We start from the raw sequence: 27,713 nt of genomic DNA on the forward strand, positions 1-27,713 counted from the left end.
AGGCACCTCAGCACTCCTAGGGCTCTGTTGGAGAACAGAGTGCAAGAGTGATGTGATGCCCTGGAAGGCCTATTCAACAGTGGTCTTCAAAGCCATGCCGGCAGCCATCTGAGCTGTCATGGCAGCAGTTTGTCTCAGAGATTTCTTAAGAGGCTCCATCATGGTGAGTTCCACTGAGGTATTAATGGAGTGGACTAATTGGTCCAAGTTGGACAAAATGGACTCCAGCCTTGTGCAAAACCTTGAGGCAAGTTGGAGTTGGATTCCTTCATGCTCCACGACATTGTGCATAAGCTCTCTGGCAGGCAGCCCAGTGCACCCACAATATCCTGATGGATGCCCATCAGCTTTCCTCGGTAGCCTGGGCCCTCGAAGTCTGCATCTGAATCCTCTGCAGCAGAACTAGTATGCGACATTGACCTCCGGAGAGCTGGCACCTGTGGTGTCTTGTCCCCCTGCCCTAGCTCCTGCGCATTTGTGCCCGGTGAGTCACCATGTGCAGACACTTCCTCTAACCTCGCCTCTAAAGTCTGCATGGTGCAAGTATCTGAGCTGGTGCTTGCGAGAATCATATTAGGTCAGATCTGGAAGGCTCGGTTCCTCTTTCTGCATTGGCTGAGGGGTGTCAACATTCTCAACAGCTGAAATGAAAGGGTTAGTTTATGGTTAGTTTAGGGTCAACAGAGAGAAAGAAGTGGGTGTTGAAAGTAACTGGAGTTTGTTATGCAGAGTGTGTGGGGTGGGGAAAAGTCAGAAGCATCAAAGAGGATTAGATATAAAGAAACACTGCGTGAGGTCTCCTCCAATGTTGCCAGTCACAACAGCCTGCACTCTGCCCCTTCCCATGATGGCCAGCACACTCTCTTCAAGGGAGGAGAGGATGTGCAGGCGGGTTATTCCTCCTCCAGTCACAGCCTGTTGCCTGGCGTTACGTGCGACCTCCTCCTGCAAAAAAGAGGGGTGTGTTTTAGTGAGAGTCTTGTGAGGTGTATTGAGTGTATGGCTGACATGGTAGAATAGCTGACAGTCTGTGTGTGAGAAGTGAGTTGTGGGTAAGTGAGGGTTGTAATAGTGGTGATTATGTGAGAATGAGGAGAAAGAGGTTTAATGAAGTGTGGTACAGTGATTGTAGGAGAGTGAAGGGTAGTGGGGGAGGGCAATGTTGCGAGTGCTGTCAGTGTTGTAAGTAATGAGGCTGTAAGTGGTGCAGCTATGTTCAGAAAGTATGAGAGCAGTCTTCTTACCTTGACTACTCTAGTTAGATCATTGAAATTTTTATGGCATTGCAGCCAAGTCCTTGGTGCAATGCTCCTAGCATTGACATGCTCAGTCACTACTTCCAACTGTCTGCGAAGAAGATGCCTGGAGGGTTTCATGCCCCTGGGGCAAAGAGGATGTCCCTCCTTCTCTCTACTATGTATATCAAGGCCTCGAGTGCAGCATCAAAGAACCTTGGTGCCTGCTCGCTCCCTCCTTCATCCATTTGTTCTGGAAGTTCTTCCTTCCTTCTTCTCTACAGTCAGAATTTACCTTTTAAAAGGTGCTGGTTCCCTTTAAGAAGTGTCATGATCCTCGATATTCCACCCCCCCTCTCCCCCCGCCTTCAATAGGTGTGCAGCTAGTGAATAGCACAAGCAGCACTGGCTGCACACCTGGATGATTAAAATCAGCAGGCAGCACTGAAATTGTTGGTGCGGGCAGTGCGAAAACAGGTGCGATCAGATTTCTAGGTCTAGGAATTTTGAAATAGAGAGGAGAATTTTCAGAATGACATTGATACTTGGGAAGAACATCACTGATTCCCATTTCTTGACCTCGAAGCTGCCAAAATTCTTTCTGAAATGTTCATTTTCTTGAAGTAATATCTCAGGGCTGGTCGGTCATTTAAGAATGCAATCTTAATTTCACCCACTTCTTAGCCGATTAAATGCTGGTCATTCTAAAGCATCTAATAAGCCCTATGCAACAGTACTCCAGTTATTATTAGGAAGACAACTGTTTATTTCTTCAGCTACATGGTTTATAAAAGGATAAAGCAAAGTTCTTCCATAGTAGTCCACTACATTGTTATACTTAACATTACTTTGACACGTTGAATGATTTGTCACTTTTCTTAAGGTTACTTTACTACCATCAACACGGTGATCTCAGCATGCCTGGTAGTCTTGGCATACAGAATTCTTTACTTTTGCCACCTTGACACCTCTGGCACTCTTGTTTTTATTTGTGCTTGGTTTGTGGAGAACGCTGGCAAGGTTGCATTTTTTGCCCATCTCTAATTTCCCTAAGAAGGTGGTGGTGGGTTTTCTTGAATAGCTGCCATCCTTGTGGTGATGGTGCTCCTACAATGGCGTTAGGTAGGGAATTCTAGGATATTGGCCCAGTGATGCTGAAGGAAAATAGTGATGTATGTCCAGGTCAAGATGATGTGTGACTTGAAGGGGCAGATGGAGGTGATGGTGTTCCTATAACCTAGCTGATTTTGTCCCTCTGTGATTGAACAGCCTGCTGAAAGTCACCATCAAAGTTTAAATGAGACTTACATGAGGTACGATAGAGTGACTGGTGCCCTTGGAAATGTATTCCAGCAAGGAGTAAAGATCTTCAGGAAAGGAAAGGAGGGGAGAAAAATAGAGGAGCAAATTACATAAAAATTATTAATGTTTGTGTTTTCCTGTTCAGGATTCTGGAAATTAATGTTATAGGTAAATAAATCCATTTGGGGTGGAATGCAAAGACAAAACAAACACATTTAAAACTGAGTAAAACTGAATTATAGATACCCGATTTTTAACTCTTTTGATCTTAATTCAAGTTAACTGTTTCAGTAGGCCAAAATTCATTTGAAATGTTACATATCTATGCTATTGAAGCATGTTTTTTTACTATTGTGTCAACTAATGGTGTGTTTTTTTAATTTAGTTGTCCATTTGGTTATGGTGGAATAGAGTGCAAGGATGGTAAGAACTGCAATTAATAGCTTCAAACTCACACTTTGAAATGAAGGGGATAGGATTTTCTCATCAATGAAAGGGAAGTGTTTCACCGGTGCAGTGTTTATGCAGGATTGGCCCTTCTGAAGTTTCCATCACAGTATATTGTTGGAGCAGAGTAAAGGGAGCTCTACTCTGTATCTAATAAGAGACTTATCTGGCCTATTAATGCTTGATGCTGACATTTGTTTCAGAACAATGATAAAGCATTTCCTAGCACTAACATCCCTCACCTTGACAAAATTTGCTCCCTAAAAATCTAAACCACAAGGCGTCAGGCCGTGATTTTTCAAAATGGACTTTCTTAAGACTGCAAAAGAAGAAGAAGGAATTTGTAACGTTTATTTATAACTTAAAAAATGAAGTACATGAAATGAACAATTTAAAGTTAAATCAGTGTGCTACACTTCATGGACCATACTAATTGAGGTGTGTGAATATATGTGTGAGGGAATCACACAATGAATGAATTGTCAATAACTATAGCTAGTTGTTGTTAATTTAAAAATAAAATGACATCCATGTATTAGGATCCATCTTAAGGCTGTATATTTCAGTTGTCTCAACAGCTTTGTTCATATTGTGATGGTGCACATGATATTTAGCTTAAATAAACATCATTGACTGTATATGGTCAATTTCACCACTGAGATCATAGCAGAGTCTGGTCTCTAAATGAACATTAGATTGCATCTCCAAACTAGATTTAACTGTGGTATATTCTCTCTTTATCTTGCTTTATTTTACTGGTACACTTATAAACTGCTTATCTACAAGGAAGAAAGAAATTAAAAGTTTGAGAGACTAGAGAAGCTGGGGTTGTTCTCCTTAGAGCAGAGAAGGTTAAGAAGATTTAATAGAGGTGTTCAAAATTATGATGGGTTTTGATAGAGTAAATAAGGAGAAACTGTTTCCACTGACAAGAGGGTTGGTATCCAGTGGACACAGATTTAAGATAATTGGCATAAGAACCAGAGGGGAGAGGAGGAGACATTTTTTTACGCAGCGAGTTGTTATGATCTGGAATGCATTGCCTGAAAGGGTGGTAGAAGCAGATTGAATAGTAACTTTCAAAGGGGAATTGGATATATACCTGGAAAGGGAAAATTTGCAGGGCTATGTGGAAAGAGCAGGGGAGTGGGACTAATTGGATAATTCTTTCAAAGAGCCGGCACAGGCAAGATGGGCCAAATGGCCTCCTTTTGTTTATGCAATAACAATTTTAAAGCATCAATATTGAGGTTCAAATCGTTAGGCAAAATTTTTGATACAGTTTGTTACAGTTCATTTGATAATTATTTTAAAATCTACTTTTATTTTGCAGGATTTGAACTGGGTATTGTAGTGATCGGTGTTATAGCTGGAGTTTTGTTACTGGGTATGACAATTGGACTCATTTTTACATGTTTAAGGTAATATTTATTTTATCTGAGCCCAACATTCCTCAGTATTGATATATAAGAAAAGTCCCTATAAAATTACAGCTCCAAATAAGGATATTAAACAATTACTGGAGTCATCTCATATTATTGCAAATGTACTTATGAAATGCATAGTTATTTCAATATACCTAATGTATCTGAGCAATATATTACAACATCAGAATTTCCTTAAGGTGATATGAATTTAGGGATGCCACAAATATTTTGTGACATTCAGATGTTGTTTCAAAATTTGGTCAAGAATTTTGAACCTATAAGGCTGGTTTTTCTGAGCCCCTCTCCTCCACCCAGGATTCCAATTAGGAGTAGCACACCAGAAGTATGCTATAAGACCATAAGACCATAAGAGATAGAAGCAGGAGTAGGCCATTTGGCCTTTCGAGCCTGCTCCGCCATTTAATGAGATCATGGCTGATCTGATTTTTAACACAACTCCACTTTCCCGCCTTTTCCCCATATCCTTTGACTCCCTTGCTGATCAAAAATTTGTCTAACTCAGTCTTGGATGTATTCAATGACTCAGCTTCCACAGCTTTTTGGGGTAAAGAATTCCAAAGATTCACAACCCTCTTGGAGAAGAAATTCCTCCTCATTTCCGTCTTAAACGGGCGACTCCTTATTCTGAGACTGTGCCCCCTAGTTTTAGATTCCCCCATCAGGGGTAGCATCCTCTCAGCATCTACCCTATCGAGTCCCCTCAGAAACTTTTATGTTTCATTAAGATCTCCTCTCGCTCTTCTAAACTCCAATGAGTAAAGACCCAACCTGTTTAATCTTTCCTCATAAGACAACCCTTCCATACCCGGAATCAACCTAGTGAGCTTCTCTGAACTGCCTCCAATGCAAGCATATCCTTCCTTAAATAAGCGCATCAGACCTGTACACAGTACTCCAGGTGTGGTCTCACCAGCACCCTGTATAGTTGTAGCATGACTTCCCTGCTTTTATACTCCATCCTCCAAGAAATAAAGGCCAATATTCCATTTGCCTTCCAGATTACCTGTTGACTTTTTGTATTTCATATACGAGGACACCTAGATCCCTCTGTACTGCAGCATTTTGTAGTATTTCTCCATTCAGATAATATTTTGCTTTTTTATTTTTCGTCTCAAAGTGGATGACTTCACATTTTCCCACATTATGCTGCATCAGAAGTATGCTGCACCTATCCAGTCCCAGGATCACCCTTTTACTCTAATGATTCAAATGGAGGCAAACTGGCCTTGAATTTATGCTATGCGATAAATAAAGAACTTGCATTGATAGTCGTGGATGAATGCTTAATACATTTGTCTTAAATTTCCCTCCATTAATTAACAGAGACATTATATAAATAAATGGGTTACCATCTCTGCTAAAAAAGAGATGAATTTCAAGTGAACAAATTAAGCATTTGTATGCTAGGATCCAATGGCATATCTATGATGCAAATGTTATATTTTCAAGTAAATATGAATTCTCCCATTTCAGGTTAATTATGATTTTCAATTCAGTTCAGGTTCCACCTGTAAAGATTTGTCTTTGATATAAATTGTCCAAGTATATGCTGGTAACCAGGAGCCTCGTCCAGTGCTAGCGCATACTGGAATATTGTGATTTTTCAGATATGAACTGATGACTCAGCATTTGTTTTTCCATGCCCATCTGTGAAGTGCCTTAGGACACATTTCTATATTAAAGGCACTATATAAATGCAAGTTGTTGTTGGTGGTGATTATGTTATTGTAAACCCATTAAAGTATATGGAGTGGCTACACAAAGCTTTAGTAATGATTGAATTGTTAAAATGGGGGGAAAGCACAATAAAGATGAAAATTTGATGCAAAAAATGGAAACAAACACCTAAAATTACAAAATAGCATAATTTCAGGGCACGTTTGCTTCCATTTGAATCATTAGAGTAAAAGGGTGATCCTGGGGCTGGATAGGTGCAGCATACTTCTGATGCAGCATACCTCTGGTGCACTACTCCTAATTTGAGCCCTGGGTGGAGGAGAGGTGCTCAGGAAAAGCAGCTCTATAGATTCAAAATTCTTGACCAAATATTGAAACATCATCTGAAATATTTGTGGCATCACTTAAGTCATCCAATGACATAAAATTACAAAGAATCTCAACATTCGGCCTTTTCTTAATTTTCTGCTTTTTCCATCTTTTCCCTCCTTTTCTAAAGGTACCGACTCTAGTTATGTATCAACAATGCTCTAGTACGTTGTCGAAGTGGGCATTCTTCATGTATAATCCAGACACAATAGAATCCAGCCCACTATGTAAATAGGCTGTTTCTGCAGTAGCAGGAGGGCAGTCAGTACTGGAGAATTGCTTAAGGAAGCATTACTTTAACATAAATGTAGCACTAGAGTATTCATAGAAACATAGAAAATAGGAGCAGGAGTAGGCCATTCGGTCCTTCGAGCCTGTTCCGCCATTCAATATGATCAGGGCTGATCCTCTATCTCAATACCATATTCCCACTCTCTCCCCATACCCCTTGATGCCTTTTGTGTATAGAAATCTATCTAGCTCCTTCTTAAATATATTCAGTGACTTGGCCTCCACAGCCTTCTGTGGTAGAGAATTCCACAGGTTCACCACCCTCTAAGTGAAGAAATTTCTCCTCATCTCAATCCTAAAAGTCCTACCCCGTATCCAGAGACTGTGACCCCTCGTTCTGAACCCCCAGTCTGTCTAGGCCTGTCAGAATTTTATATGTTTCAATGAGATCCCCTCTCATTCTTCTAAACTCGAGTGAATACAGGCTGAGTCGACCCAATCTCTCCTCATACAACAGTCCTGCCATCCCAGGAATCAGTCTGGTGAACCTTCGCTGCACTCCCTCCGTGGCAAGTATATCCTTTCTTAGGTAAGGAGACCAAAACTGCACACAATACTCCAGGTGTGGTCTCACCAAGGCCCTGTATAACTGCAGTAGGACATCCCTGCTCCTGTACTCAAATCCTCTTGCAATGAAGGCCAACATACTATTTGCCTTCCTAACTGCTTGCTGCACCTGCATGTTTGCTTTCAGTGACACCCAGGTCCCTTTGTACATCAACATTTCTCAATCTATCACCACTTAAATAATACTCTGCCTTTCTGTTTTTCCTTCTGAAGTGGATAACTTCACATTTACCCACATTATACTGCATCTGCCATGTATTTGCCCACTCACTCAACTTGTCTAAATCGCCTTGAAGCCTTTTTGCATCCTCTTCACAACTCACGATCCCATCTAGTTTTGTGTCATCAGCAAACTTGGAAATATTACATTTGGTTCCCTCATCCAAATCATTGATATAAATTGTGAATAGCTGGGGCCCAAGCACTGATCCTTGCGGTACCCCACTGGTCACTGCCTGCCACCCCAAAAAAGACCCATTTATTCCTAATCTCTGTTTCCTGTCTGTTAACCAATTTTCAATCCATGCCACTATATTACCCCCAATCCCATGTGCTTTAATTTTGCACACTAACCTGTTATGTGGGACTTTATCAAAAGCCTTCTGAAAATCCAAATAAACCATATCCACTGGGTCTCCCTTATCTATTCTAGCAGTTACATTCTCAAAAAACTCCAGTAGGTTTGTCAAACATGATTTCCCTTTCATAAATCCATGTTGACTTTGTCTAATCCTGTTGATATTTTCTAAGTGTCCTGTTATTACATCCTTTATAATAGACTCTAACATTTTCCCTTCTACTGATGTTCAGCTAACCGGTCTGTAGTTCCCTGTTTTCTCTCTCCCTCCTTTTTTAAATAGTGGGGTTACATTTGCCACCCTCCAATCTGTAGGAACTGTTCCATAATCTATAGAATTTTGGAAGATATCAACTAAAGCATCCACTATTTCCATGGCTACCTCTTTTAGTACTCTGGGATGCAGATTATCAGGCCCTGAAGATTTATTGGCTTTCAGTCCCATTAATTTCTCCAGCACTATTTTTTTTACTAATACTAATTTCCTTTAATTCATCCTTCTCACTAATCCCTTGGTTCCCTAGCATTTCTGGGAAGTTATTTGTGTCCTCTTCCGTGAAGACAGAACCAAAGTATTTGTTCAATTGCTCTGCCATTTCCTTGGTTCCCATTATAAATTCTCCCGTTTCTAACTGTAAGGGACCTACATTTGTCTTCACTAATCTTTTTCTTTTTACATACTTATCGAAGCTTTTACAGTCCACTTTTATATTCCTTACAAGTTTACTCTCATACTCTATTTTTCCCCTCTTAATCAATCTCTTGGTCCTTTTTTGCTGAATTCTAAACTGCTCCCAATCCTCAGGCTTGCAACTTTTTCTGGCAACTTTATATGACTCCTCTTTGGATCTAATACTATCCTTAATTTCTTTTGTTAGCCATGGTTGGGCAGCTTTTCCTTTTGTGTTTTTGCACCAGAAAGGAATGTATAATTGTTGCAATTCATGCATTCGTTCCTTAAATGTTAGCCACTGCCTATCCACTGTCAAGCCTTTTAATGAAGCTTCCCAATTTATCATAGCCAACTCACTCCTCATACCTTCGTAGTTTCCTTTGTTTACATTTAGGACCCTAGTTTAGGATTGGACTACTTCACTTTCCATCTTAAAGAAGAATTCTATCATGTTATGGTCACTCTTCCCTAAAGGACCCTGCACAACAAGATTATCAATTAACTCCTTCTCATTGCACATACCCAATCTAGGATAGCCTGTTCCATGGTTGGCTCCTCAACGTACTAGTCTAAAAAACCATCTTGTACTCACTCCAGGAATTCATCCTCCACAGTATTATTGCTAATTTGGTTTGGCCAGTCTATATGTTGATTAAAGTCACCCATGATTACTGTAGTACCCTTGTTACATGCATCTCTAATTTCCTATTTGATGCCGTCCCCTACATTATCACTACTGTTTGGAGGCCTATAGACAACTCCCACCAGCGTTTTCTGCCCCTTGGTGCTTCTTATCTCCACCCAGACTGATTCTACATCTTGATTTTCTGAGCCAATATCCTTTCTCACTATTGCTCTGATTGTGTAGTCCGAAATCTGTTGGAAAATACTGTCCTTTCCTCTCAGGCACTTATGCAAATATAATTCAAACTGTTTCCTCCCCAAAGTAGCCAAAAACAGTTGATGATATCCCACTGGAAACAGCAGAAATGCCTAAAATGATTGGATAGTAGAGGATAACACCAATGGGGCATAAACTCCAGTTGAACAAGTGTTAGACAATGGCCCACTGGACCTTGATGGAAACAGTTCTATGGTTGAAACTCTATTTTGTTATATGTAAGCAGTAAAACATTTCATAGTTCTGATCCATTGTAGAATTGCTTACTTTTCTAATACAGATATACTTTCTAAATTAACAACTTTAGGGCTATTCTAATTTCACTGTTGCAGACTAAAACGCATTGAAAATGATGAACAGGAAGAACTCTTGACAAGGTCAATGGAAAAAGAAATGCGTGTTCAGAGGTCTGGTAAATCTGGGCCTCCACTCAAGATTCCAAGAGCAAATATATTTCCTGATGGCAGCAATCAGATGATGGGTAGCAGACCATTACCAAGTGACCAACCTCAGTCACAAAGCTACTATGATGAGGTATTTTTAAAATTTAATAATGAATAAAATATAGGGTTAATTTCTCACACAACGTCTCGTTTAGATTTTCCTTATTCACTTTGGGTATATTTTTGTCTTTACCACCTGAGCATTAAGCAGCAGAGTGCAGAGAGGAATATTGAGTGGGAAGGATCACATGCCAGTGACAGAACCCCCCCAGATTTTCTCTCCAGTTAAATTAATGGAAGGAAAATCAGGGTTCTGTAAAAGGTGTGTGATCCTTCCCACCTGATTTTCCTCTCTGCGTTATGCATAGGCAGTGCTTAACGCCCAGACAGTAAAGATAAAAAGCTACCTTATTATCTTTAAATACACATTTATCATAAGTACTTTTGATAAACTCAGATTAGTATCTTAATCTAAAATAATTTAAATGTTGTATTATTGAATGAATTGCTTTAGACAATTGTGGACGATGCTCAACAAAGCAAAGCAAAGATGCATGTACAATTTAATTATTAACCACAGCTTTGGAATTACAAAGAATGGCGATTGTCAGTATGCCATTTACATGGGAATGATACAAAACAACTGACTCTTTAGCAATGAGCTTCTCCAGTTCTGACACTGGTTGATCATTAATTATGCAAAAGTTTAACACTTAAAATAACATTTCTGAGTAATTTTTGCAATGTAAGATTTGTGTACTGTACTGTCAGCTTCAACATTCTTGGAATTTATTTGTCCTCATGTCATCTACTTTCAAACCAAATCAGCCTGAAAATTCTTTAACTTCATATATACTTTTAAAGCTGTTAAAATTCAAAATTAGGTGTTAGTCATGACACTGGCCTTTCATCTTTAGAACTTGGGTTAAAATTCAGCCCAGAATGATGGGATGAAAGTCTTCTCTGTCAGCTGGCTGTAAGGGTTCCACATGAGATGAGTTTGGGCAGTCTCAACCCAGTTCCTAGTGGCCACGGGCCAACACGCCAAAACTGCCCTTACTTTGGCACTAATTTAGCAATTTTACTCCCTGACCTGGGAGTCGTTAAAGCTGTCACTCAGGGCCTGAAATGGAAAATATTCCAATATCCAGCACCAATATCCCTCACTTTGATGAGCACAAAAAATCTTTTTTTAAAAATTAGATGATAGTCCAAGATTACAGCAACATTACCATAAAGAGAAACTATGCAATGAGAATCAAGAAAATGTATGTGCAAGAGCAATTCTCAGGTTTCTTTTGATTGCTTATTTTGTTTAAAATTGGCACCTTGAATCCATGCTCAATTACATTCAAACAAGAAATTTTATCTCAATGGTTAAGCAGAGCTTCTTGGTCTACAATATTTCCAAAATACTGATATGCCCAAGCACATGAAGGATAAAAATGCTTCTGTGATAATCTCCCAATACTTGAGAAGGTGGTCCCATATAATAAATGCCTTATGGGTAATTTTCAAAACTTTAAGCTGACAAATATTCATAAATTATGGAAAAATATTTTCTTTAGTTTCTTGTTCAGTTGTACTTTTTCCTCATACTTGTTCCTATAATAATTTATTAATTTAGACAATCAAATTCCAGGAGCTTAAAGAGAGTAATAGATGTTTTACTACATTGCTAATGCAAATCTAAGGCCTAAGTAACAATACTTGTAAATCAGAATATTAAAATTTACCTGTTAACAAGAATAGAATTAGGCAACGAGTATTTCAAAGCAACTAATTAGGTGGTGCTTATACCTTCACGCAAAATGATAAATTGCCATTTTTAAAGAAAAATATAGCTTTTAATTTCATCGACATCTTCTTACTCTAATTCTTTACTTATTTTCTTTAGGTTGACTACTCTAGACAAAGCAACTCAAACGATGGTTGGAAGGGATGGAATGAGATGAATAACTTCAACAATGGGTTTCAAAACCCAGCCATGGAATATGAATATGACAGGAAGAAGCACCACTGAGCTGACTAAAGCAGTCTGAGAAAATGATGGAAATACACATACGAACATACGAATTAAGAGCAGAAGTAGGCCATACGACCCCTCGAGCCTGCTTTGCCATCTGATAAGATCATGGCTGATCTGATTGTGACCTCAACTCTACTTTCCCGTCTACCTACTATGACCTTTGATTCCCTTGTTAATCAGGAATCTATCTAACTCAGCCTTAAAAATATTCAATGAACCTGCCTCCACCGCTGTCTGGGAAGGAAGTTTCACAGACTCACAACCCTCTGAGAGAAAATATTTCTCTTCATCTACGTCTTAAATGGGAGATCCCTTATTTTTAAACTGTGTCCCCTAGTTCTAGTCTCTCCCACAAGGGGAAACATCCTCTCAGCATCTACCCCTTCTCGTCCCCTCTGGATCTTATATGTTTCAATAAGATCACCTTTCATTCTTCTAAACTCCAGTGTATACAGACCCAACTTGTCTAACCTTTCCTCATAAGATAACCCCCTCATCCCAGGAATCAGTTGAGTGAATCTTCTCTGAACCACCTCCAAAGCAATTATGTCCTTTCTTAAATAAGGAGACCAAAACTGCATACTGTATTCTAGATGTAGTCTCACCAATGCCCCGAACAACTGTAGCAAAACATCTCTACTTTTATATTCCATTTCCCTTGCAATAAATGACAACATTCCATTTGGCTTCCTAATCACTTGCTATACCTGCATACTAACTTTTTGTGATTCATGTACTAGGACACCCAGATCCCTCTGGGTCAGCCAGATCCCGCTGGCCAATCAGCATCTGCAAAAAGAAAAGACATATTAATGTTTTGTGCTTCAGTTCTGACAAAGGGTTACATCCGTAACATTAACTTGCCTTTTCTATTTATAAATTCTGACTGACCAGCACTCTATTTCCAATATTTTCTGCTTTTGTTTCAGATTTTCAGCATTTGAATTTTTTTTCCTTTTAGAAACCTGAGAAAAGAAATCGATTTTATTCATTTTGCATTGGACTATAGCTAAATGATTTGTATTATCTCAGTAATTTTAGTCTTTGATGTTCAAATTATTTTCAATAATCATTTTCATTAACTATTTATTTTATTCAAAGATTACTTTTGATTATTTTCAGCTAATATGTATAAGTTGAGTTATGAAACTTTGGTATAATATCTAGATCTTACATAAGAACTATACTATAGAGTCCTTGGGCAAATTCCTAGAGCAAAAACACAAGGATAAATTCAGTGGGGAAAATCTGAAGAGAGTATACCTTCCTATGCCACTACAATGTTGTGCATGAAAGTAAAATGTGTTTATAAATGATCAATTTTCTCTTTTAAGAACCTTTATCCCATTAAAATGAATGAAGGAAAATTGGTACACGGATTAAACTTTTAAAAATGAATTTGCTCTTACAAAGAGTGTTTGAAAATAAGGTGGACTGCACGTGTAAATGAAATAATAAATAAAAATAAATTTGTTCTGCATATCTTGGCTTGTGAATCAACACCTGTCTGGTTGCTAAGGAATCTATGATGAGTTTTTACTTTCCTTTTTCCATCAAGCTAATTTGAGTCAAATTTTATTGCATATAATTAACCTTTGCTCATAGTCTAGGAGTCCTAGACTTTGCTAACTTACTATGTAATTTTCCAATGCCAATAGAGCATTTTGCAGGTTAAAACACAATGGTACAATGGAAACTAAAAAATAAATCAAGGGGAGGAACTAGCTAGATTCAATATAAGTAAAAAAATGGTGATGGAGAAACTAATGAGATTAAAGATAGACAAGTCTCCAAGACCCAATGGTTTCCACTCCCAGATATTAAAAGAAATAGGTGAGGAAATTGTTGATGCATAAGTCATGGTCTTCCTAAACTCTAGCAATTCAGGAATTGTCCTCTTGGATTGGAAAATTGTCAATGTCACTCCGCTATTTAATAAGGGTAGGAGAGATAAACCAGGAAATTATAAGCCTATTAGTCTAACGTCAGTTTTGGGGAAGTTACTAGAATCTGTTATTAAGTACTGAGTGACTGAGCATTTGGACAAATATGAGCTGATCAGAGAGTAAGTCATGTCTAACGAACCTAGTTGAATTTTTTGAGCAGATAATTAACGTGGTAGATAAGGGAGTGTCTCTGGATGTTATCTATATGGACTTCCATAAGGAATTCGACAGGTTCCACTTAAGAGACTGCTAACAAAAATAAGAATGCAAGGAATTGGAGGCAACCTATTAGATAGAGAATTGATTAGGAGGTAGGAGACAGAGAGTGGGGATAATGGGTATGCACTCAAATTGGAAGAATGTGACTAGTAGTGTTCCCTGGGATCTGCACTGGGGCTGCAGTTTTTCACTATATTTATAAATGACTTGGATGAAGCAATAAAGAGCTGTATATATAAGTTTGTTAACAACACTATGTTAGCTGGCAGAATAAATAATGTAGATGGGAGCAGAAGTTGCAAAGGGACATTGATAGATTAAGTGAGTGGCCAAAACTGTGGCAGATGGAGTTCAATGTGGGAAAGTGTAAGGTCATTCACTTTGGACCTAAAAAAGATAGATCAGAGTATTTTCTAAACTGCAAGAAGCTAGGAACTGTGGATGAGCAGAGAGTTGGAGTTCCAAGTACAGAAATCATTAAAAGCTAGTGGACAGGTTCAAAAAATAATTTAAAAAGCTAATGGAATGTTGGCCTTTATCTCAAGAGGGCTGGAATACAAAGGGGTGGAAGTTATGTTACAGCTGTACACAGCTCTGGTTAGACCCCATCTGGAGTACTGCATTCAGTTCTGAGCACCGCACCTCAGGAAGGATATACTGGCCTTGGAGGCGGTGCAGCGCAGATTCACCAAAATGATACCGGGGCTAAAAGGGTTAAATTATGAGGACAGGTTGCATAGACAAGGCTTGTATTCCCTTGAATATAGGAGATTAAGAGGTGATCTAATTGAGGTGTTTAAGATGATGAAAAGATATGATAGGATAGATAGAGAGAGACTATGTCCTCTGGTAGAGTCCAGAACAAGGGTGTATAATCTTAAAATTAGAGCTAGGCCATTCAGGGGTGATGTCAGAAAGTATTTCGTCACACAAAGGGTAGTGGAAATCTTGAACTATCTCCCCCAAAAATCTATTGAGGCTAGGTCAATTGAAAATTTCAAAACTGAGATTGATAGATTTTTGTTAGGTTAAGGGTTACACAACCAAGGCAGGCAGATGGAGTTAAGATATGGATCAGCCATAATCTAATTGAAAGACAAAACAGGCTCGAGGGTCTGAATGGCCTACTCCTGTTCTTATGTTCCTATGTTCCTTCCTATGTTCCTATTATGGAAGGGCAAAAAAGATTGATGCAAGATACAGTCAATAGATAATAAGAGCTGGGAAATTCCTCGAAGCCCTTCTGGCAAAATAATGCCAGCAGAGCATGGCATTGGCTTATTTAGGCAGCCACGGGAGATCTTAGTAATATCAGCCAGGCTGCGGTACGGGCATGCATTCATCAGGTGACTGATACATTTTACAGGAGAGTTTGGGGAATTCATCATTTTGGCATCACAGTAAGGCAGCAGCGAGACAGGTTTTCAGAAATGCTGTCTTTCCTTAGGGTGCAATCTATAGTATCCATGTTGTTTGTGAGCTCCTACAGAAAACCCCTCAAAAACCCCAACAGGAAGGGCTGATACTTCCTGAATGTCCAGATTGTGTGTGACATCATGAAGAGGATCCTGGGGGTTCTAAATTGGGCCGGGTAGCGCCCGTTGTGTAGGCGCTACAAGAATTCCTAAGGACCCAAAATGGGTTCCGGAACGCCTGCGCGCACACTTCTAGCATGATGTGTGCCAGACGCCATCTTGGTAACGGTGTTTGCGTACATGCAGATAACGAACCCCAGCAGCGTGTAAAGTAGGGAGAATATACGGTAAATCAGTGTGCAACGCTGATTTAAAGGAACAGATGCGATTTTGGAACTCAACGCTCCAGTCAACGCACTGTCTTAACATCACACAGCTGAACAGGCCTTAAACGGCATGCAGGACTCCCCACCAGTGCTTTTTAAAGGGATCATGCAGGATTTACAGGTTAGTTGCTGGATTATTGCTTCTGGCTGCTGATGCATTTGTACCTGTTTCTGGAGGTCTCCTATACTTGAATACTAGGACTCGGGGACATAGGCTAAAAATTAGAGCCAGGACTTGCAGGAGTCAAGTTAGGAAACACTTCTACATGCAAAGGGTGGTAGAAACTTGGAACCCTCTTCTGCAAAAAGGCAGTTGATGCTAGCTGAATTGTTAATTTTAAATCTGAGATTGATAGCTTTTTGTTAACCAAAGATATTAAGGGATATGGGACTAAGGCGGGTATATGGAGTTAGGTCACAGATCAGCCATGATCTCATTGAATGGTGGTCATGCTTGAGGGGCTAAATGGTCTATTCCTGTTCCTATGTTCCTATAATAAAGTTTCAATACTCTACAAGGAGTGGGCTGGCTAGCTGACAGGCAACAGCAAGCGTACTGGTGGAATGGCAGGGGTGGGACGGAGTGCTGTCATCCTGAGAGAGGACAGCAGGTTCATATTCCTTGGAGCTACTGCCACTTGCTGCCTCCTGTTAGGCACCACCTCCTCCTGCAAGAAAGCAGGGGGTGCGTCGGTGAGTGTCCTGCAAGATGTTTGGGTGATGTGCCTGTCATGGTTGAATAGCTGCCAGTGCGTATGACCTGTGAGTTGTGGGTGTGCGGCTTGCAACAGTGGTAATGTGTGAGGGTGAGAGGAAACATCTGATTGGAAGAGTTAAGTACTGATTGAAAGAGTTTGTCGGTATGTCGGTGATGGGGAGTGTAGTGCATGGAGCAGTGGATGCGGCTAGTGGTGCAGTCGGTAGGAGATGTCACTTGACAGTTGACCTCACTCACCTTGACCACTCGTTTCAAAGCATTGAACCTCTTCCTGAACTCCATCCATATTCATGGTGCTATGCGCCTGGCATTGACTTTGTCCCCTACCGCCTCCCACTGCTTCCTGCGGATATAGAATGCCCCTCCTTCTGTCCACCTGTTGCACCAAGGCCTCTAGTGCATCAGCACAGAACTTTGATGAACCTTGGTGAACTCTCGTAGGCCTGGTACAAACTCATATCGGCAGATTGGTGGGGTCTGATGTGCAAATTGGAGGATGTGGGATTTAGTAGTGCGCAACCTTCATTCAATGTTTTAAAATAACTCAACAGTTTGTAAACATAGGGATGGGACTTGCATCTGTGTTTTAAATGTGCAATGTCTGATCTCCGTTCAGACTCCCTGCGAACCCATACCTTACATTTTGCAAATTAGAGGTGCAGGCTGCCTTTAAGCAGTGCTAGCCACACGTGATATCAGGGCCCCCTGCTGGTGAGCAGACACTCAGCAGCGCAGCTAGGTCTGGCTGCTCGCTGCAGTCAGGTAAATCACTAGGCAGCACGAATGTTACATGCTGTCTCCATCTCAGCCACTTCCATGCCCGGTTTCAGGGGTTATCTAATATAACCCCCTAAATTCAATGTAAGGAATTTCCCGGCCAAGATCACATTAGGTAATATCATAAAGTGTTTAGTGTAATTAAATCATAAAATGTAAATTATATTTTATCTCCAATACTGTTCAACACATCAACAAAACTCATGGCATCACATTTTGATTTATATCTGAGCTTTGTTATGTTCAGATGTAATTATCAGACTTGTTGCTATGTTGCTAAGTTGCTATGAATACCATACTATTGCACTGATAAACAAATTTAGAATCATAGAAAGGTTACAGCACGGATGGAGGTCATTCGGCCCATCGAGTCTGTGCCTGCTCTATGCAAAAGCAATCCAACTAGTCCCACTCCCCCGCCCTATCCCCTTAGCCCTGCAAATCTTTTTCTTTCAAGAACTTATCCAGTTCCCTTTTGAAAGCCATGATTAAATCTGCCTCCTCCACCCCCCACCCCCGGCAGTGCATTCCAGATCATAACCACTCACTGCGTAAAAAAGTTTTGCCTCATGTCACCTTTGGTTCTTTTGCCAATCACCTTAAATCCATGTCCTCTGGTTCTTGACCCTTCTGCCAATGGGAACAGTTTCTCTCTATCTATTCTGTCTAGATCCTTCATGATTTTGAATACCTCTATCAAATCTCCCCTTAATCTTCTCTGCTATAAGGGGAACAAAGCCAGCTCTCTAGTCTCTCCACACAACTGAAATCCCTGGAATCATTCTAGTAAATCTTTTCTGCACCCTCTCTAAGGCCTTCACATCTTTCCTAAAGTGCGGTACCCAGGACTGGACGCAATTCTGGTCCAGTGTGGTCGAATCAGTGTTTTATAAAGGTTCATTATAACTTCCTTGCTTTTGTACCCTATGCCTCTATTTATAAAGCCCAGGTTCCTGTAGGCTTTTTAAACTGCTTTCTCAACCTGCCCTGCCACTTTCAACGATTTGTGCAAATATACCCCCAGATCTCTCTGTTCCTGTACCCCTTTTAGAATTGTGCCCTCTAGTTTATATTGGCTCTCCTTGTTCTTCCTACCGAAATATATCACTTTGCATTTTTCTGCGTTAAATTTCATCTGCCACGTGTCTGCCCATTCCTCTAGCCTTTCTATACCCTCTTGAAGTCTATCACTATCCTCCTCACTGTTCATTACATGTCCAAGTATTGTGTCATCTGCAAATTTTGAAATTGTGCCCTGTACACCCAAGTCCAAGTCATTTATATCAAGAAAAGCAGTGGTCCCAGCACTGACCCCTGGGGAACACCACTGTACACCTCCCTCCAGTCCGAAAAACAACCGTTCACCACTACTCTCTATTTCCTGTCCCTTAGCCAATTCTGCACCCATGTTGCTACTGCCCCCTTTATTCCATGGGCCGCAATCTTGATGATAAGCCTACCATGCGGCACTTTATCAAACGCCTTTTGAAAATCCACATACACCACATCAACTGCATTGCCATTATGTACCCTCTCTGTTACCTCATCAAAAAACTCTATCAGGTTAGTTAAACATGATTTGCCCTGCTGGCTTTCCCTAATCAATCAACCCTTGTCCAAGTGACTCTTAATTCTGTCCCGGATTATCGTTTCTAAACGTTTCACCGCCAATGAGGTTAAACTGACTGGCCTATAGTTGCTGAGTTTATCCTTACAACCTTTTTTGAACAAGGGTGTAACATTTGCAATTCTCCAGTCCTCTGGCACCACCCCCGTATCTACGGATGTTTGGAAGATTATAGCCAGTGCCTCTGCAATTTCCACCCTTACTTCCCTCAGCAACCTAGGATGCATCCCATCCAGACCGGGTGGCTTATCTACTTTAAATACAGCTAACCTTTCAACTACCTCTTCTTTATCAATTTTTAGCCCATCCAGTATCTCAACTATATCTTCCTTTACTGAGACTGTGGAAGCATCTTCTTCCTTGGTAAACACAGATGCAAAGTACTCATTTAGTACCTCAGCCATCCCTTCTGCCTCCATGAGTAGGTCTCCTTTATGGTCCCTGATTGGCCCCACCCCTCCTCTTACTACCGTTTACTGTTTACATGCCTGTAGAAAATTTTTGGATTCCCTTTTATGTTGGCCGCCAGTCTATTCTCATACTCTCTCTTTGACCCTCTTATTTCCTTTTTTACTTCCCCTCTGAACTTTCTACATTCTGCCTGGTTCTCACGTGTGTTATCAACCTACGTTTGTCATACGCCCCTTTTTCCTGTTTCATCTTACTCACTATCTCCTTTGTCATCCAGGGAGCTCTGGCTTTAGTTGCCCTACCTTTTTGCCTTGTGGGAATGTGCCTAGACTGTACCCCAACCATCTCCTCCTTAAAGGCCGCCCACTTTTCAATCGTTAGTTGCCATCTTGCTTTTAATAAACAAAACTTTGATGTGTGGCCTGAGTCGGCCTTTGATTGATGGCCTCAATCTTCATGGAACTATCAATATGGTAACTGTGTCAATGCACTATGCATTATTGTTCCACACCCAACAAAGAATGAAAGACTGCTGTTTTCTGTAGTATAGAGAATACAGTCCCTACAGCAGTGCCGAAAAAAGATACAGGTTCTCTTAAAAACATCTTTTCACAGACTTCCTTTCTTTTCCTGTTAACAATGGGGTACAGAGATTCACATGAATCATATACGCAATGTCAGTACAGCACATACAGCATTCATTGCGATCTGTGAACATTTCTGGACCTGATTTTTGGTACGAGAACAATGAGAAATTTCTGTTGGAGAGTATCAAATTCAGGAGGAAATCAGTTTTTAATAGATTCATCTGAAAAAAATCCAGGAATTTATCCTTGGAAATTGATTTTAAAATAATTACATAAATAATCCCTATTGTACTTTATTGTATTTCTTACAATGGTTATCTTAGAATCTTAGAATAGAATCATAGAATGATACAGCATAGGAGGCCATTCAGCCCATCGTTCCTGTGCCAGCTCTTTGGTAGAGCTATCCAATTAGTCCCACTACCCTGCTCTTTCACCATAGTCCTGTAATTTTTTTCTCTTCAAGTATTTATCCAGTTCCCTTTTGAAAGTTACTGTTGAATCTGCTTCCACCATCCTTTCAGGTAGTGCATTCCAGATCATTACAACTCACTACGTAAAAAATGTTTTACTCATGTCGCCTTTGGCTCTTTTGCCGATCATCTTAAACCTGTGTCCTCTGGTTACTAACCCTTCTGCCACTGGAAATAGTTTCTCATTTTTACTCTATCAAAACCCTTCATGATTTTGAACACCTCCATCAAATCTCCTCTTAACCTTCTCTGCTCTAAGGAGAATAACCCCAGCTTTTCCAATTTCTCTACATAACTGAAGTCCCTCATCCCTGATACCATTCTAATAAATCTCTTCTGCACTCTCTCTAAGGCCTTGACATCCTTCCTAAAGTATGGTGCCAGAATTGAACACAATAATCCAGCTGAGGCCTAACCAGTGTTTTATAAAGGTTTAGCATAACTTCCTTGCTTTTGTGCTCTATGCCTCTATTAATAAAGCCCAGGATCCCATATGCTTTTTAACAGCCTTCTCAACCTGTGCTGCCACCTTCCATGATCTGTGTACGTATAGCCCCTCTCTGTTCCTGCACCCCTTTAAAATTGTACCATTTAGTTTATCTTGCCTCTCCTCATCCTTCCTACCAAAATTTAGCACTTCACACTTTTTCTTTTTCGTTCATGGGATGTGGGCTTCGCTGGCGAGGCCAGCATTTATTGCCCATCCCTAATTGCCCTTGAGAAGGTGGTGGTGAGCCGCCTTCTTGAACCGCTGCAGTCCGTGTGGTGAAGGTTCTCCCACAGTGCTGTTAGGAAGGGAGTTCCAGGATTTTGACCCAGCGACGATGAAGGAACGGCGATATATTTCCAAGTCGGGATGGTGTGTGGCTTGGAGGGGAACGTGCAGGTGGTGTTGTTCCCATGTGCCTGCTGCTCTTGTCCTTCTAGGTGGTAGAGGTCGCGGGTTTGGGAGGTTCTCTGGGCTAAATTTCATCTGCCATGTGTCTGCCCATTTCACCAGTCTGTCTATGTCCTCCTGAAGTCTGTTACTATCCTCCACATTGTTTACTACATTTCCGAGTTTCGTGTCATCTGCAAGTTTTGAAATTATGCCCTGTATACCCAAGTTCAGGTCATTAATATATATCAAAAAGAGCAGTGGTCCTAATACTGACCCTTGGGGAACACCACTGTAAACTTCCCTCCAGTCTGAAAAACAACTGTTCGCCACTACTCTGTTTTCTGTCCTTTAGCCCATTTCGTATCCATGCTCCCACAGTCCCTTTAATCCCATGAGCTTTAATTTTGCTAACAAATCTATTATATGGTACTTTGTGGTGCTTTATCAAATGCCTTTTGAAAGTCCATGTACACAACATCAGCACACTACCCTCATCCATTACTTCATCAAAGAACTCAATTAAGTTAATCAAACATGATTTGCCTTCAATAAATCCATGCTGACTTTCATTTATTAGCCCATACTTTTCCAAGTGCCAATTCATTTATTCCCAGATTATTGTCTCTAAAAGTTTCCCCACCACTGACGTTAGGCTGACTGGCCTGCAATTGCCAGGTTTATCCCTATTTCCTTTCTCGAACAAGACTTTAACTTTTGCAATCCTCCAGTCCTCCGATACCATCCCCATATCTAAGGAGGATTGGAAGATTGTGGCCAGAGCCTCCATAATTTCACCTTTACTTCCCTCAGCAACCTAGGATGCATCCCATCTGGACCAGGTGACTTTTCTACTTTAAGTATGGCCAATCTTTTAAGTAACTGCTCTTTATCTATTTTTATCCTAAGCAATATCACTACTTCTGCCTCCTTTACTGCCTCCTTTACTGCTAAATTAACAGCATCCTCTGCTCTAATGAAGACAGATGCAAAGTGCTCAGCCATTACCTCTGCCCCCACAAGCAGATCTCCTTTTTGGTCCGTAATAGGCCCCACCCTTCCTTGGACTACCCTTTTTATATTTATATGTTTATAAGAAATGTTTGGGTTCCCTTTTACGTTGGCCACTAATCTAGTCTCATACACTCTCTTTGCCCCACTTAATCCCTTCTTTAGATTTCCTCTGTACTCTCTGTATTCAGCTTAATTTTCTACTGTGTTATGAACCTTACAATTGTCATAAGCCTCCTTTTTCTGTTTCATTTTAATCTCTATATATTTAGTCATCCAGGGAGCTCTAGCTTTGGGTGCTCTTCCTTGCCCCCTCGTGGGAATGTGTATACTCTGTAGCCAAACAATCTCCTCTTTGAAGTCCTCCCATTGTTCAGTTACTGTTCTGCCCACCAATTTTTGATTCTAATCCACCTGGGCCGGATCCCCTTTCAACTCACTGAAATTAGCCCTCCTCCAGTTAGGTATTTTTACACTTGATTGTTCTTTGTCCTTTTCCATAACTATTCTAAACCTGATGATATTCTGATCACTGTTCCCCAAATGCTCCCCTACTGAAATATGCTGCACTTGCCCCACTTCATTTGCCAGAACCAGATTCAGCACTGCTTCCTTCCTCATTGGGCTGAAAACATACTGATTAAGAAAGTTCTCGTACACATTTCTGGAATTCCTCCCCCTCTTTGCCCTTTATGCTGTCACAATCCCAGTCTACATTAGGATAATTGAAGTCCCCCATTATCACTACTCTATAATTCTTGCACCTTTCTGTAATTTGCCTTCAAATTTGCTCCTCTTTCTCCTTCCCACTATTTGGTGACCTATAGTATACGCCCAGTAGCTTAATAGCTCCTCTATTGTTTCTTAATTCTAACTAAATAGATGCTGTCTAAATAGACCCCTCAACTACATTATCCCTTTCCATAATATAACAGTTAATTGTTAATATTATAGTTTCTTTCATCGATACTGCCACCCCCCCACCCTTCTTTTTTTCCTTCCCTATCTTTCCTGAATACCTTGTAACCAGGAATATTAAGTTCCCAATCCTCCTCTTCTTTCAGCCAGGTCTCAATTATTGCCGCTATATCATAGTCCCATTTGGCAACTTGTGTCTGCAGCTCACCATCCTTATTTACCATGTTACATATATTTACGCACATGCACTCCAAATCCATCTTAGACTGCCTTGTATTTGCCCCAGTCTGATTCCCTCCTATTTCTGAACTATTTTTTACTCTAGTGCTATTTGTCCCTCCCAATGCTCTCTGCATCTTGTTTCTCCTCTCTAATGTTTCATCCTGGTGCCAATCCCCCTGCCAAATTATTTAAACCCTCCCCCACAGCACTAGTTAACCTCCCCTCAAGGACATTGGTGCCAGCTTGGTGGAGGTGCAACCTGTCCATTTTGATCAAGTCCTTCCTACACCAGGGCTGGTCCCCATGCCCCAGGAATCTGAAGCCCTCCCGTCTGCACCATTTCTCCAGCCATGCGTTAACCTGTCTTACCCTAATTTTCCTATACACACTAACGCGTGGCACTGGGAGTAATCCAGCGATTAATCCCTGTGAGGTCCAGCTTTTTAACTTCCTCCCTAGCTCCTGAAATTGTGACTGCTGGGCCTCAACCCTTTTCTTTCCTATGTTGTTGGTACCCACATGGACCATGACTTCTGGCTGTTCCCCTGCCCCCCGCAGAATGTTATGCACCCTCTCCATGATATCCTTTACTCTGGCACCAGGGAGGCAACACACCATGCAGGACTCACGTCAGCGGTTGCAGAAATGCCTGTCTGTCCCCCTGACTATTGAATCCCCTATAACAACTGTATTCCTATGCTTCGCTGTGCCCCCCGTGCAGTCCTTTACCCCATGTTGCAATGCTCCGCACTGCACCCTTTCGAGTTTTTGTCACTCTCACTGAATACTGAAAAACGGTTAAAGTGAGTGACGCAATCCCGGAGAATTCCTGCACTGCCTTCCTACCCTGCTGGATGGCCACCCACTCACTGTTCAGAGCTCTCTGTGGCTGTGGGGTGACCACCTCTTGGAACAAACGATCCAGGAAATTCTCAGCCTCCCATATGCCCTGCAGTGATTCCAGCCGCTCCTCAAGCTCAGAAACTCTGAGCTCGAGCTCGAGCAGCTGGAGGCACTTCCTGCACATGTAGTTACTCAGGATACCTGAAGTGCCCTGGAGTTCCCACGTGGCACAGGGATTGCAGGCAACGGGTTTCAGCTGTGCTGCCATTCTATTTAGAGCCTACTTATATTGTTTATATATGCCTCTTATGTTATTTATATGTTTTATCTTAGTACCTCTTTAACTCCTATTCATTATTTATTTATTTAAAATTTATGTATACCAGATTCTTATTTAATACAATTTTGGATCCCTTTAGTGTTAGTATCCCCGACTTAGTTTATTTAGATGCTTATCCTAAATACTTATTCTAACTACTTACCCTAAATACTTATCTGTAATTCCTCAGGCTCCACCCTGTTTGTGACTTCACTTCTTCAGTTTTTCTCCCTGTGGTTGTTTTGGTATGCTCTCTCTCCTGCTCTAGCCAAGCCTGCACTGTATTTATGCTCCTCGGGCCTCCTGGTCTTGTTCTAGAATTCTTTTTCTTACATTAATTAAAAGAAGTTATAAAAGATGTTCTGGTGAGAGTTTGTCTTTTGGTGTGTTTCTGGTAGGCAAGCTTACCTGTTTACAATATAGTTTCAGGTGTTACCTGCCTTGAATCTGTTTTTCTAATCCTAAAACAACTCCACAAAAGTAAATGTAATTACAGCTATGTAACTTTGTCAAATGGCAATTTAAAAATGTGAGGAAAATCGGTTATCAATAACCAACAATTTAAGCAATAACTCCAGCAAAATCCGATAACAAATATTTAATACAAGCAACTTCTAGCAATATTAAATATTTAACATTGTCCAATAACTACTAAAGATCAATAGGAGTTGACTTTTCACCACACTGGTTTGAATATATTTTCTAGCTTGGTCTATCCAATGATTTGTGTCTTCTCAAATGATCCTATAGCAATCAGCACCAGCCTCAGCCCAGTATTACAAAGCATGTATTCCTCAAAGGATTAATGGGTAGAATTTTTCTCCAAGAAAACCCTCTCTACTTAATACACAAGATACCTAAAACTATTAAAGACAACATGATCAAATAATTTTAATTCACATGCCCTTTACAGGTACCACTGATGTTTCACCCTTAGCTACTTCGGCACTAAATACTAAACAATTCATTAAAAGTACCGATGAAGGTGAATTTAAAGTTGGCAAATAATGGCAAGATGCAAAAATATTATTTGGGGTTCAATGATGTATACGCTGGTGAACTTATACCATTTGTTCAAGCTTGATTCAGCTGAATTTCACATTGTTTAGGGGTGATCACAGGTAGAATGGGTTGGAGATGGAGCAATAACAATATAGTCGCAATCCCCCAGTCCACATCCCTGTAAATGCAGCTCCCTGCTGGGATTATGGGATTGTGGAATTACTGCTGTAAAGTCTGAAAACGTTTGAATAGTGCTAGCCTCCCAGTGAAGTCCATGGCTGTATCTGGAGCTTAGTTTCTGCTTCTTTGCCTTTCTCTCAGCCAATAACAAAATGTCAGTATTCCATCACACTCCTGACTTGAGCTTTGTAGATGGTAGAGAGGCTTTGAGTGGTCAAGAGCTGAGCCACTTGTCCCAAAGTACCCAGCTTCTGCCTGCTCTTATAACCACGGTGTTGATATGGCTGGACTAGTCCAACTTCTGGTCAATGGTGACCCCCAAGATGTTGAGGGTGTGGAACTCAGTGATTGTGGTGCCACTGAAGGTCATGGGGAGATGGTTAGGCTTCCTTTTATTCAAGATGGTCATTACCTGGCACTTATATGGTGCAACTGTTATCTGCCACTTGTCGGCCCAAGCCTAGATGTTATCGAGGTCCTGCTATAGGCTGGAATAGGCTGCTTCATTATCAGAGGAGTCATGAATGGAGCTGAACACTGTGGAATAGTCCCCACTCTTGGCCTTATGATGGAGGGAAGATCATTAATGAAGTAGCTGAAGATGCTTGGGCTTAGGACACTTCTCTAAGGAACTCCTACAGCGATGTTCTGGAGCTGTGATGACTGGCCTCCAGTAACCACAACCATTTCTCTTTATGTCTGATAGACTGGAGGATTTTTCCTCTGACCCCCATTAATCTCAGTATTTTTGAGGCACTTTGTTGCCATACTCGATCAAATGTCAACCTGAGGTTGAGGGCAGCTACTCTCACCTATCCTCTTTTAGTGGAAAACCCCTTAAGCCATCAGCACCGTGTGCAGCAGCGGTGAAAAAGATAAACAGAACCTTGGGGTGTATAGCTCAAAGGATAGATCAGCAGTCATTTGCACAGAGTGCTGGATTGCACTCACCTTAAGTGTCGTATACAGTTCTGAGCATTGTGCCGCAGAGGGGCATCCTAACTTTGAAGAAAGTACAAAGAAGGACAAGAGGTCGATAAATGGGAATGGGCTCCAGTGATATGAGAAAAGACAATGGGTACTAGGGGAGGTTTACAATGGAAAAAAGGCAGTTTATTGAGGTATTTAAGCTTTTCAAAGGAATAGATAAATTCGATTCCATAAACTCTAGGGAACATGGACTTAAACTATTCTTATGTTCTTAGGCAGTTAAGATAGAACTTCTGTGGCGCCCTCTTGTGGTGACTGACCAGCTAGCAGCCTAAAGTAACTGCTCCAGGAACAGACACTGATTTTTCAAACAAATCTTATCCACAAGGCCAGATTAGCGAACACGAAGCCTACAGAATTACATAGAAATTATAGCGCTCGGGGCGCTAAATTGGGCCGTGTAGTGCCCATTATTTCAGCGCTACACGGCCTCTCTAACATCCAAGATGGCATCTTGGATGCTCACGCACGTTTCCGGCGTGACGTGCGCTAGACGCCACCTTGGTATAGGAGTTAGTGCAGGTGCAGATAACGCACACTGGAATCATGCAAAGTAGGGAGAAAATGGCTTCAGTCAGTGTGCAACGCTGATTTAAAGTGATTTACACCATTTTGGGACTTAACGCTCAACTCAATGTACAGTCTTATTCCCAACCATCTGAACGTGTCTTAGAGTGCCTGGAGGACCCCCCCCCCACCAGCGCTATTTAAATGGACCATGCAGAATTTACAGGTTAGTGGCTGGATTATTGCTTCTGCTGCCGAGACATTTGCAACTGTTTTTGGAGGTCTCCTACAGTTAAATACTAGGACCCGGGGACATAACCTAACAT

The 27,713-nt window shown here is 40.9% G+C and overlaps 1 protein-coding gene across 4 annotated transcripts in view; it reads left to right on the forward strand.

Annotated features, from left to right (window-relative positions):
* The window catches only part of LOC137323285 (mucin-13-like), a 58,214-nt gene extending 44,768 nt beyond the window's left edge, over positions 1-13,446 (forward strand). For all 4 annotated transcript variants that reach the window (XM_067986773.1, XM_067986774.1, XM_067986775.1 and 1 more), the window contains 4 exons: positions 2,923-2,960; positions 4,318-4,405; positions 9,820-10,021; positions 11,828-13,446. In XM_067986773.1, the coding sequence (XP_067842874.1) occupies positions 2,923-2,960; positions 4,318-4,405; positions 9,820-10,021; positions 11,828-11,953 (454 nt within the window). In that variant the 3' untranslated portion in view covers positions 11,954-13,446. The remainder of the gene's footprint in view (positions 1-2,922; positions 2,961-4,317; positions 4,406-9,819; positions 10,022-11,827) is intronic.
* Positions 13,447-27,713: the final 14,267 nt, after the last annotated feature.

This window comes from Heptranchias perlo, chromosome 7, assembly GCF_035084215.1.
Source record: "Heptranchias perlo isolate sHepPer1 chromosome 7, sHepPer1.hap1, whole genome shotgun sequence".
NCBI lineage: Eukaryota > Metazoa > Chordata > Chondrichthyes > Hexanchiformes > Hexanchidae > Heptranchias > Heptranchias perlo.